This window comes from Falco rusticolus, chromosome 11, assembly GCF_015220075.1.
Source record: "Falco rusticolus isolate bFalRus1 chromosome 11, bFalRus1.pri, whole genome shotgun sequence".
NCBI lineage: Eukaryota > Metazoa > Chordata > Aves > Falconiformes > Falconidae > Falco > Falco rusticolus.
The window spans coordinates 3,142,376-3,155,615 of NC_051197.1; the positions used below are offsets into that span (position 1 = coordinate 3,142,376).

The window sequence follows — 13,240 nt, forward strand, 5'->3', positions numbered from 1 at the left end:
TACACAGGTAAGTGGGGGTTTTTGTCATCACTTGAAGAAGAATCCAAATGCTTTGAAAGTGAAAAAGGCAGCATAAGTATTATTTTCTTTGAAATCTCTGGGGTGACATTTATTGATTTCAGATATATTTCTTCACTAGTGAGTCAAGCAGAAGAGCTGCAGCTGTTGAAAAGAAACCATGGAAAACTTCCTGCCCAAGGTAAGAAATTTTTTAAACTCTTGTGTAACAGATGTTTTGATGATTCCTGTTAGTTGATTCCTTCTTCATTCTTTCCACTTGAAATAAGTTGGGTAACCTTTAGTATGTAAAAATGATGATAATCAATGTGTTTCTTCCAAAAACTTGTGTGCTGCTCCAATGTAAATTTCATCTTTTCTACTGTTTTCATTTTATTGGGTAGTTCTCCATGAAACTGTGTAAGAAGATATCATTAATGGTCTTGCATTTGAGGCATGGTCCAGAAATAAGTGCAGTCAGGTCCTAGAGAGTTTACATACCTTTTCTGTATACCAGTTCTCCTTGTTCTTCCTCATTCTCCTCCCTCCCCTCGCATTTTCAGAGTATAAACCGAGTAGCATACAGTCTTTGCAGCAAAACCTTTTTCACCTTAGATGTGTTGTGAGGTATTTAGCACACTCCAGGGGACTGTGAAATCCTAACTATTAGGTTTCTTCATAACTAGTGCTGTGAAAATATTTGAAGTTGGTGGCATTTAATGGAGTGTGGCCCACATAGCTGCTTTAGTGCCTTGTCTAGCAGGAAAGGTGGGGGGGGGATACATACAAGATTTATTTTTTTTCTCTCACACCCAGTAAAATCAACAAACATTCACCACTCATATTCTGATATCTCTGTATCTTCACATGTTATGTCTTAAAATAGAACAAAACCAGAATCAAAATCGGTGGTGGCAGCTCTACTGCTCTGCCTGCTGGCTGTCCCAGCCAGCAGGACTGCCTCATATGTCCCTTTGATTTTGGTTCTGTCTGCTTTTCCACAGGCCTGAATTCTCTCTGCTGTGGGGAATTCTCTTAAAGGAAAGAAAATTGATCAAACTTAGTTTCCTCAGCTCCAGCAGATTACCACAAAATGAAAAGGAGTGACATAACTTTTTAAGGAATTTGGCTCATTTGTGCAATCTGCTATTTCTGATTTACAACTCCCCCTGTCCTTCTGTTCAAATGATAACAGCCCCTGTCTGGCACTAATAATGGTGAGTGCCATGGGCCATTGCAGATTTAAACAGTCATTGCTTCCTTTGTGCTCTGCTTTTTAATGGTCATCAGGATACACATTTGTAGTTCCAACCTTTGCTCAAGAGACTAGCCTCTAACACTAAACATATATCCATCTTGTTAGATGAGAAATGAGATACTTTGTGAAAGTAGGATGGAAAATAGAATTATGAGTTTAAGTTGACCAATTCTGATAAAGTTTCAATGTCAATTTTGCTTTAATAAAGAATAAATTCCATTTTGCAGTCTTGAAAATACAGTAGTAGGAGAGGTGAAGAAGTATGTGATAAAAGCATTTGGAGATATTTTACTTTGCCTTTTAGATTTGGATATGTTTTTTCATAATTATTTTTAATTAGTTATGCTTCAGACTTAAAACTTATGACTGTTCTGTGGCTTGATACAGATGGAATGTCACATTATCATCACATGGTGAGGCATGAAATTTATTTACTTTACATAAACAACCTCTACTTAAAACAACTTAATACAAAACATTCCTTACTCAATGGGCAGCATTATGTAGAATTCAGTATATCATTTTGCGTGACCAGCATAAAAAATGGCATCATTGTTTGTCCATGACTAGCATTTATAGTAAACAAAATGTTTTTGAATAGAATGTAAGCAAACTGTAAAGCAGCTGCCAAGAGACAAAATCTAGTTGGTATGTTGAAGTCCGAAACATGCTTTATGCATGTTGAGAATAAATTGTGCAGGTTGTCATGCGCATATGGTAAAGGAAAATTTAACAGGTTCAGAGTTTCAAGGAGTGAAGATAACATTCTAAACAGGAAAGCTACTTAAGCTGGTTGTTACAAATTATACTAATAATTTGCTTACCAAAAAGAGAAACACAGACATAAATCATATCCATGACTCCATCTGCTGTCCAAGTAAGAAAGAACAAGAGTGTTATAGAGGATCAAATACTTGCAGTGTTAAGGAAAACCATTTTCAGACTGTATCTTGTAATGAAGTAAAAAACCCTTTCTTTTCTGTGGTGGTGTTCATCCTGCCAAGCCCATGGGCAAATATGATCACCCCTGCTAAGGTCAGTACTAAACATTCCTAACTTTCGTATCATTTATAATACAAGTGACTGAAGTTTGCACTCTGCAACAGCAGCAGTGGCTTTCCAAGACACTAGATCAGGATTAACTAGATGGATTTTCATTTAACACCACTTGAAACTACTAATGAAAGCAAAACTGGAGAGATTAGGGACCAAGTAATACTGAGTTCCCTCTCACCAGTCCAGTTTTCTTTGAAGACTGTGTATATATGGTGAAACATAAAATCCCATTTCAGAAACACTGCAAAATACAGAGGCTTCCTTAATAAGCAGAGTTCCTTCTCAAAACAGATAAAATGGTAAGGACAGAATATTCCACCGTTTATCCCAATTCATATCAGTGTTGGTTTGGACTTTGTATTGGGTGTTTGGGTACAAGCAAATAGCTCGGGTCTGGACTGCTGGTGGGTTGCTGTGAGTGAGGGTAAATCAAGTTTACAATATATTTCTGTATCAGTCTCAAATAAAATAGAATAAATCTGTTGACCTTTAGACATACTTGGGTGTCTGTCTCCTGCCTGTCCTTCCTCCTCCTCCTTTTTGGGGATCTTCTGCAGAAAAGGGAAATACACCATGCTTCAGATGCGTATTTTCAGGAATATATCTGTGTATTTTTCTGATTGTAAAAACCCTAACCTAAAAAACTATTGGTTTTCTCAGCCAAACTTTGTATTCATTTGCAGGGAAAAAATGTCATTATAACTTTTCTGAGAAAAGTATGTCTTGTGAACTGGCTAAGCAGAAATTCATTAAGTGAACTAAATGAATACACAAGTAAATTTATTCCAAAACAGACTTTCTTTCCAGAATTTCCATTCCTTGAGAGCAAATGGAGCAAATAATGATTGTCTTTGCTTACAGCAAATACTTGCTTTTCAGGGAAGTGATGAGATGGATGCAGGGGTTGGATGTAGATGTTGGGAAAGGCCTTTTTCTCTAACAGAGCTGTAGGCCTCTTTTCTGAGAACTGGTACATGAGCTGAGGCTGAGGGAGCTGGGGGTGTTTAGCCTGGAGAACAGGAGGCTCAGAGGGGACCTCCTCACTCTCTACAGCTGCCTGGAAGGAGGCTGTAGCGAGGTGGGGTTGGTCTCTCCTCCCAAGTAACAAGCGATGGGATGAGAAGCAACAGCCTCAGGTTGCACCAGGGGAGGTTTAGATTGGATATTAGGAAATATGTCTTCACAGAAAGGGTGGTCAAGCCCTGGAACAGGCTGCCCAGGGAAGGGGTGGAGTCCCCATCCCTGGAGGTACTTAAAAGATCCATAGATGTGGTGCTTAGGGACACGGGTTAGTGGTGGGCTTGGCAGTCCAAGGTGAATGGTTGGAATCGGCGATCTTAAAGGTCTTCCAACCTGAACAGTTCTATGATTCTGTAAGGATGAACCATATGATCTTGTTTGTGCAAGCCCTACTTCTAGGCATTTGTGATGGAGGCTTTTCTGAGGTTCAGTTCTGTGTGTTTAATCTGTTCGGAAGAAGTTGCTAATGCTGACACAAACAACAGTTTCTTAGTTCTACCCAGGTCCTTTCCATTAAATCCTAGGCTTCTTTCCAGCATAAGTTTGACAAGATCTCTCCAGCAGCCTTTTTGTGGTATACATCATCTCTAAAAGCAACAAAGAGGATGCTGAAGGACTCTTTTTGAAGTAGATTATTATTAGATGGAGATTTAGAGCTTGCATTTGCAAAAGATATGCTTCCTTCAGTTCTTATCTTAACACTAAAGGGCAGGTTTGCCACACATCGGAAATGTCTGCTCTGAGTCGATGTCCCTGTGTAGTGTGTGGAAGAGACACGGTGGTCATCAGTACTCTCACTTAAGTCCTTCATTCAACCAAGAGGCAAGTTGCCCTCCTGGCCTGATCAGAAAGGCTATGAAACTAAGACAAATTTACTTAAGAATTGATATTTTTTGAAGGTGCAAAAATTGGCTCTAGTGCCTGCTACTCAATGGCATTCAAGTCCGGTCAGCCTAGTGCCGGGAAGCCTGTATGCCCAAGGCTGCGTAGGCCAGAGCTGACGCATACACAGACTAGGTGTGTAATGCACTGCAGCATGGAGTACATACCTGCCTTTACCACAGGACAGAGGAACCTTAGGCCAAGAGTCTTCTCTTGGCCAAAAGTGGAGCGGAGGGGCTGTTCTGGTACCACTTTGCAGGATTTCCTCTAGCGGAGCAGTCGCAGTGGCTGGCATGACTGGGGCCCTTAAGGGGTGGGTGAATGGCAGAGGGTCGAGAGAGGTTGTGCAGAGACACTGCGCGCTTCCCACCTGGCAGCAGATCCCTTGGAGCTGAAAGCAGCCGATGGGAATGAGCGTGCCCTGTGAGTGTTGGGGTCTGTGTCACTGGTGAGACAGCTTCAAGGCATCATAAGCTTATGTGATGCTGAAGGGAGTCTGGCCTTGTTCATTTGCTCTTCCATGTGGAAGATCTGCCTGTATTTCTGCTCATAAGGCGTTTTTACCATTAGACATGGGGAAAAGTTAACCTCAGTGTGAACACTTGTAAATGGGACTGCATTAAGCAAAACTGAATTAAGACTATTGCAGCGCTGAACATGCGTGTGCACACATGGTTTAGAGCAACTCACTTTGTTTGTTTACTCCTAAGTTATGTTCATTACACCCATGCAGAGACCCAGAGAAATCGTTCTGCCCTCCTGCATGGACAATCAAAACTAATTGTGAGGTAGAGGAGTGTGTTGTATTCTCATCTGTATTGCCTGGATTAAAAGCTGTTGTTGCTTGGGCTAGACTTGACTGTACATCTCCTCTCATTCTGTGCAAGCCAGTCTTTTTTTGGTTTGTAACCGTGTCAAATCCTTTACAGTTTAGAAGAGGTAACGAAAACCATTTAGCTTGGTACCCAAAATTGGCAATGCTCGCGATTTTCCTAGGACAAGTGAGTAATCTTGTCTACTGAAAGGTACAGGAGCTGGCGGACAGGTTTCTGTTTGACCCCCAGATGCTGTGCTCTGTCCCAGCAGGTTATGGGTCTGTTGGATGGTATGTGCACCTTAAGAGTGTGTATTTTAAAATACAGCCTGAGATTTGAGAAGTATCTGGGTCTGAGGTCACCGGCATGATAAGCTTTTTGGATGGAAGGAAGGGGGCAGATTACAAACCTCTCCAATGATTCAACATCCTCTGCTATGTAGATGAAATATTAAGCTATTAACTTTTGTGGCAGATACAGAAATGCACGAGACATATGACTATAGGCCTCAGACATATATACATATAGAACTGTCAACCTGCATTTTATATTTAGGTGTTGGCCACATTTATTCATGAATCTCACACTTGTGTTTATACTCTGTTTTCCAATGTACCTTTTTACAGATGCAATAGCTATTAATTTTTAATTCTAGTGGATCTAGACTTCAGAGTATTAAGCTTAATGAAAAATTTAAAAGAATTGTAGTTCTTTCAGCAATACATGTAGCAACTCCTACATGAGAATAAATACTGCTTTCTCCCATGAATATAATTATTTTAAATAAAAAAGAAAAGAAACATTAGTTTGGACTCACTTAGTAGCAATTATATGTTTAAGAGGTGTAAATAACTTGCTATCCAGACATTACAAATATCCAGGTACTCTGTATGTGCTGATGACAACAAAATTGAAAAGAAAGACTGTAATAATTCTGACTGGTTTTCTCTGCAGAAGATATTGATTATTTGTGTGTGGTGAGAGATTTGGAAAATTCAATTAAAGGAGTTGTGCAAAGGTTTCATAAATTTTCCTTGTACAGCGTGTACACAGACATTGTTGCGTATTAAATCAATGCAGCACTTCACAATATATTTTCTTTGAAACATAAAAATAAATAACATTTAAACAGTTCTGCTTACTACAGAAACAAATTTTATTTTCTGTGAAGCATTTAGTCATGTGCTATCACTGACTCATACACATTTGCCAGCTGTAACAAATTTTATAGACGTTTTCTCCAGAGACATAGCTCATATACTATGAATTTTTAAATGAGCAAATGGTGAAGAAGGGATGTCAGCAATATAAAAATTGATCAGTTAAAAGATAAAAGCATAAGTAAAGAGATTTGTATGGTAGTCTTAATAGGTTTTATTAAATAAAAATACTATAAAAAGACAGTAATGAATAGACTGAAGGTTTTAGCCGTGGTTGAGGTGGAGAAAAATTATTCTGGCACATTTAGTAGAAGATTGGTTTTATATCACCTGACAGGTGAACATTTTTTTTCTCCCGCTTTTTAGATCTGTAAATGTTTTAGAGCAGTCAAACTTGGGAAAGAATAGTGGTGGAAATAGGAGAGGGAACAAAACTTGGGAAGATTCTGCCCTTTTGATGCTTTTGTGAGCTGGGGACAGGAGACACCATGGCAAAGGGCAGCAAGGCTTCTGCCAACCCACCCGCACCGGGGGGAGCTGCTGGTGACCCTCCGGCTGCTGCCTTCCCCTGCGCAGCCCTGGAGCACGGAGCTGCTGAGAGAGCAAGCTGGTCCCGCTGCCAGCTAGCACTTGTGCCGCAGGCCCAGACAGGGTCCTCCTGGTTGCTGCCACAGAGCCCTTCCTTTCCTACCTGCTCTGGTCACAACAGATTGTCATACAGAAGTTTCACTGACGTTCTTTTCGCTTTTGCATAGTTTAACTAACTTCGGAGTGCCGCATATAAAAATGCTGAGAGAGACAAGGGTCGTTGCGGGGGGCGGGGAGGGGTGTCTTTTGCTGGGGTTTTTGTAAGAATATCTCACATGATGGGGGTGGGCTTTTTACTAGGGCCTGCAGCGATAGGACAAAGGGTGATGGTTTTAAACTAAAAGGGGGTAGATTTAGATGAGATATTAGGAAGAAATTCTTTACTGTGAGGGCGGCGAGGCGCTGGCCCAGGCTGCCCGGAGCAGCTGTGGGTGCCCCATCCCTGGCAGGGCTCAAGGCCAGGCTGGATGGGGCTGGGAGCAGCCTGGGCTGGGGGGAGGGGGCCCTGCCCGTGGTGGGGGGTGGGACTGGGTGGTCTGTAAAAGGTCCCTCCCAACCCAAACCATGATGTGACTCCATGATCTTCATCAGCTCAAAAATACACACACACAAAAAAGCTTAAACTGCTACAACAAGCATTCTAAGTTCTTGGAGCACATGAGTAGTAAATCATATAATTTGATTCCTTAAATATCTAAATTTTAATGCCATCTGTATAAATATTACTATAAATACGGCTTTTGTCAAAAGGTGCTATTGTGGTATATGTTGGGAAAGAAAGCTGAGTTCATGACGTCTTATATGTATCTGGGCAGCTCACATTTTTTAAGGCAGCTTCTCGGAGTGAAATGCAGACCATGGCACGGCTGCTTTGGCATGTATGGGTTCTTTAAGTACTGCGTAGTCCGAATGCGGCAATCAGTGACTGAAGACTGAATTAGGAAGTTGCATTTAGCACAAATAAAGCAACTTGTAATTAAATCCGTCTTTTTCTGTTACCTGTCATACAAGACTGGACAGATTCCTGTCCTTTTTCTTCCTGTTATTTTTGATGATGATGTGTGTAAACAAATGGTGTTTATTACGTACAATGCTGAGAAGTTGTACCTGAGGCAGGGTTGAATTGGATGGATGCCTTTCTTATGGAGTAAGCTTATGAGACCTAGTTTAGGACAGGATTTCTGGCTTGGTCTGAGTCAGCTCCAGGTAGTGTCACTGGCACCTCACATCAGGTCCGCAGGCAGGTCTTCTGCACATCACATCGCATCCCTGGAGCGTGACAGCCAAGGGATCGCAGCGTGCCAAATGAGAACTGAGGAGAATCTGCCCCACCACCACCCACGTCTGTGGTGGCTTTGATGCCTCTCTCCATAGGAGTAATCTTGGCTATAAGCCACTGTAAATATCTGTTTATTGGTCTCAGTATGTTTAATATAAAGCAAATAATTCTGAATTCTCTCTTCACCCTTTTGTGGTGGTGGAATCAAAACGCAGTATGAACCATCAGCAGATGCTCAGGGTACTGAGACCAGAGCTGATCACCTGCTGCAGAAAGCCATTTGGAAATCTTGGCACTCGGATGCACCTGCTTCCAGACCTTTCCCTGTGTGCTCTCATGCCCTGAGTTCCTTCCTACCCTCGCACACTTTTCCTCTACTTCTTAGAGCCATCTGCTCAGCCCTTCACCCTGGCCTGGCCCAGCCCTCCCAGAATACGGGGCTCAGGTGTGGTTGCTGCTCTTTTTGCCACCCCCTCAGAGGACTCCGGGGTGGTTGTTCCTCTCATGCCGTCCTTGATTGGATTCTGCTGAATTGCTGATATGGTCCTTATGGATTTTAATTTATTCTTTAATTGTTAATCGCAAAAAAGAAGGACCAGCTTCTAATACTTGTAACACGTTTTGTTCTGCTTTGTCATCATTGGTAATGATGTAGCATATGTGCATACATGCACAATTAAGACAATCTCCTAAATTACTGTTGAGACACAGTGACTGAATGAGATAAAAGGGGTTCTGTTAGTAACTTACTTAACTTGCATTTGTGCAGGGATTTTCACGAATTCTTTAATAACACCGTTGCTCTGTTTATCAAAACTGATTTTACTCCTCTACAGAATACATTCAGACTGCCAGTAGCTCCGCATTCCTGAAGTTGCTCCTTGACTGAGGTAAGCAGCCCCTTGGTTTGCCCTGTGCCTTCTCCAGCTGCCACATACAGGTAGTATAATCATGAGGACCGAGGCACTTGATTGTAAAACATTTGCAGTGTGACCTAGTGTGTAGGCCTGCAGTGACGACCATAATAGCTTGGTGGGAAAACAGTTGTCACTGTGCATGTGGTATTTCTTGTTACTGGTTTGTTAAGCAAAATGACATATTGTATCTGTAGAAAACTCTGTCCCACTCTATAATGTCTGATAGCATTGCTCCTTGTTCACATTCTCAGTTCCTAACCGAGTGGTTTTTTCAAGAGTGGCAGTTTGGCTGTAGTATGTGTAACAAAAGCAGGCAGGGCTGTGTACTTCAGAGCACACCCTCCTAAATGCCAGGACTGCCCTGGAGATCGCCAAGGAGGCCGCCTGCAGCCCTGCTGCACTATTGATTGCACGGCTGCCTCGCTGCCTGGGCTCAGGCTTTGCTTTTCCACAAAGCTGCTGCGTGTGCCCTTTGTCACGGTGTTATTCATGCGCAGGTCGACTCCTCGGCTCACTGTTGGCAGCCAGAACAACTCAGCCAGCCAAGGGCCTCCCAGCAGCGCTGCTTTTCTGAGAGAGGCCAGGAGGCTGCAGGGCAGATGGTCTGGTTGAAGCAGCAGCAGCAGCCGCCCGCTTCCAACCACCTGCTTCCCCGGGACCACCTCGCCCTCCCGTTCCGCCTGCATGTGCACCTAGGCAGGCTGGGGCTGCTGCCGATCAATCCCCCACATCAACTTCCTTAGCATTACCAGAACAGAAAGCGTAAAACAATATACTAGCAGACGCATCAAGACATGTTTTAGGGGGTTTTGTAGTTCTTCCTCCTTTGGCTGCTTGTCTTTGTATCAGTGTTGTAAGGACAAGCCCAGTTAGTGACTGACCTTGTCTGTTACCTGTGCATGAGAAAACTGGTTGCTCGCAGGTTTCATGAAGTCTTGTGAGACATGGTCATCTCTAAAGATGAGCATAGCTGCAGATTGTGTCAAGTCCCTGCATAGTGTGAGGGCATCTCTCCTTTGGCAGCTTAGACTTATTCAGTTCTTGTAATCAAGGAATATGGAAAAAGTAGATCTGCGGGTTTTACAAGGTGCTTAATTGAATTAACATAGGGTTGAGCTTTTGCTTCTCAATGAAGGTTAAATTTTATTTTGTAATCACAGGTAACCTAAGAGCAAAAAAACCACCCTCTAAAACCCCACTTGTCCACAAGCTAATGTTACCCTAATACTTACTAGCTACTTATGCCAGATTCTTGCTACTCTTTATTCCTTCCGGCCCGCCAAAGGCAGAGCAATTGAGGGAAGGAAAAGAGGGCAGGAGAGCGGAGCTAGCGTCCTCGTTTATTCCGTTCAGTGTAATTTCTGAGTCCTACAGAATGCAGTGACCTTTCTATGGTACAATAATCACTTGAAGTCTTACACTGGCTTATTAGCTTGATATAAACTCATGCTGACAACTACAAGGCTCCAATTCAAAGTTAGCTCAGAGAGCACTCATGTCCCTACTATTAGTTTAGGTCCATGGATAGTAGTGTCTAGTCAGTGAATATTGGTTTTGCACCTTATGTCCAAAAAAACCCAGAAAATAAGACATTTATTTTTTCTGGTTCTCTCTGTCCCTTCCCAGGTGTGACCAATGCTGTAAAGCCCTTTCTTACTGTTAAAAAAATAAATAGTTGTGATAGAATTGCTAAAAGATTATTTAGCTTTCTCAACCTTTTCTACAGATAAAAACTATGCATTTCCTTAAAACGTCTGAAAACATTACTGCCGTTCAAGGGGGGACCATCTGTTGCTCTGCATTCCTGGAGGATGCATGTGGGTCTGTTTTTTTAACACACTGAGGCTGGTACTGGACATGGGACAGACATACAGTTCTGAGCAGATCACATGAATGTTGATGCTGTTGTCTAATTGCTATTTATTTTAGTCATTCAGGCATTATGTGAAAAATGCATTCCACATCAACCCGAAGTTCTACATCTGCTTGACTGTACTTAAAAGGAGAGAAGAAATGCGTGTAAACCTATCTCCCCAGCAAATACCACTTTGGGATTGCTCATTGCACTAGGCAGGTGCACATCTAGATAAAATTTCTGGCATCTATTTAAACTTAACAATGTGCATAACCAGATAATCTCAATGTAAATAATACATCATGGTTGTTTTATGCAAGCGCTGTGTACAAAATGCTGATTTAGGTTTGATGCTGCACGGTAAATAAACTGTTATTTTCTGTATGTTCTTACTGGAAATAGATAATTATGCTGCCATGTTTGTTTTTAAAAACAAACAAACAGAAAAACCCAAACCATTGTGACCCTCCCTCTAAGAGCTGGGTGAGAAGCAGCCACGTTAAACGATGGGCTGCAGCTCCCGGGCCTCCAGCGGGGAAGGGTCGCCTCCTGCTCGGGTGCGCTGCAGGTGTGTGCACAGGCTCCTTTAATCAGTTTATCACACACACCCCAAAAAAGCTAGCAAAACAGGACTGGAATTAATGCATCTAGTTTTACAACAGCCTGCCTAAAAAATTAATTTTTTTCTAATGATGATTGGGCTCAAAAGCTCCTCAAGGAAGCTCCGGTGTGGAGGGAGTTAGGCTGAGCACTGAATGCATTAAGTTGCTCACAAATACCAGCTTCCCTGGCTGTGGCTGCCACGGCCGGGGATGTATTTGTAACCTACAAAGGTGTTGCCTCTGAAGACACAAGGCCTCTTAAGCCCACAGCCTTAAAAACACGCCGCTCCAGAAACACCTGCCTGTTAGGTCAATGTTTTAGTTTAGTTTGGATATTTAATGCTGTGTGGGGAGAGCTGTTCTAAAACAGTTTCTTCTCTTTTTTTGATTACGCTCAAAACCACCACCCCAACCTAGTGAACACCCTGCGCCACAGCTCGCTGACATAGGTACCACCTCTCTCATGGTGCAGGAAAGCAGTACGGCAAATCATATTTTTTTAAAAAAAAAATTTCAATGTAAATGCACATGCGTGAGTGTCCTTTTTACCACTGCAAAGTACCATTTACTCAAACAACTAAAATTCTAAGGATCAAAATGATAAATGTGCATGTACACGCTCAAGCTTTCAGAGTTTTTAATTAATGAAAATGTTTTCCTACTTCAATGCCTGTGCGGTCTGCTTGGGGAACAAAGGGGTAGTAATTATCTGAAGGGAATTGGTTACTCTCTTATTTCTATAGCTTCTTCCTTTCAGCTTTCTGTGCTGTTGGTTTTTGTTGTATGTGTAAGATTCACCAGGCAGTTGCCTTGTACGATAATGGAAGGTTCACCTGAACCAGCAATAGTTTATATAACCTGATTGTAACCCCTGTAGCTGGAAATTAAATAATTATTGATCTGAAAAGAGTCTGTAAACGAACTGTGCTAAAGCAAGCTGTTCGGTGTAGTCTTAGAAGAACAAAATAAATCTTTTACAGGAAATAACAGTAAAGGTGATGATGCATAATGAGTTACAGCAGTAACTTACACCATGGCAATTATTAATCATCATTAAATTTGGTATTTAGTCATTTTTTAGGGAAATAAGTTATACACTAAGATTCTGCTGCAAATACCCCTCCTACACGCCTTGGCTATTTAAGCAGTTACTGTTTCTTTGACCTCTTGCTGTACCAGGCTTTTGCCTTTCAGAAGCAGCTGGCTCCACTAAGAACCATTTCCAGTTCCACACAAGGTGGATCGGATGACTCTCACTTTATCACCCCTCGAGGCCATCTCAAGGACAAAGAAAAGAGATACACTCAAAACTAATGTTTTTCTATGGGGGGGAAGGATGGCACCAGGATCTCTGATGAGCACGAGACCAGGCTAATTAGAACCTAAAGTCGTTCTGCTTCCCTCCATCTTCCTCTGCTGTTTCACAGGCCATTTGGTTGGAAGCGGCCGTTCCCGGGCCAGCCCCAGCGCTCGCGGGCTCTCCCGCTGCGGGGTTCAGCTTTTGCAGCCTCTGGAGACAAAGATTCCTATTTAGGTGGCCTGATACACATCAACACCACTCGGCCTACGCTTCCAAGCAGAAAGGCCGTGCTGTGGGCAGAGCTCTTGCATGCCACCATTACAGTTACACCCTCAGAAAAATTCTAAATACTTGGAAAAATATTTAAGTTTTGTTGCTTTATAGTGAACTGTTACAGCGTAGGGTAAATTGCTGAACTGTACTCGCCCTGACAGCACTACAATTATTGCTCAAAAGCACCTTTTTTATATTTAGTCCTAGCTGCCATGGGTAGTGTTGGCTGGGGTTACTT

General features: G+C 42.3%; 1 protein-coding gene across 2 annotated transcripts in view; it reads left to right on the forward strand.

The window, feature by feature from the left end:
* Positions 1-12,418, forward strand: part of LOC119155276 (integrin subunit beta 3 binding protein) — a 36,091-nt gene extending 23,673 nt beyond the window's left edge. The window contains exons 7-9 of one of the 2 annotated variants that reach the window (XM_037403697.1): positions 140-199; positions 8,892-8,945; positions 10,902-12,418. In XM_037403697.1, coding sequence (XP_037259594.1) covers positions 140-199; positions 8,892-8,944 — 113 coding nt within the window. In that variant the 3' untranslated portion in view covers position 8,945; positions 10,902-12,418. The other variant, XM_037403698.1, reaches the window with a different exon arrangement.
* The last annotated feature ends 822 nt before the right edge of the window (positions 12,419-13,240 follow it).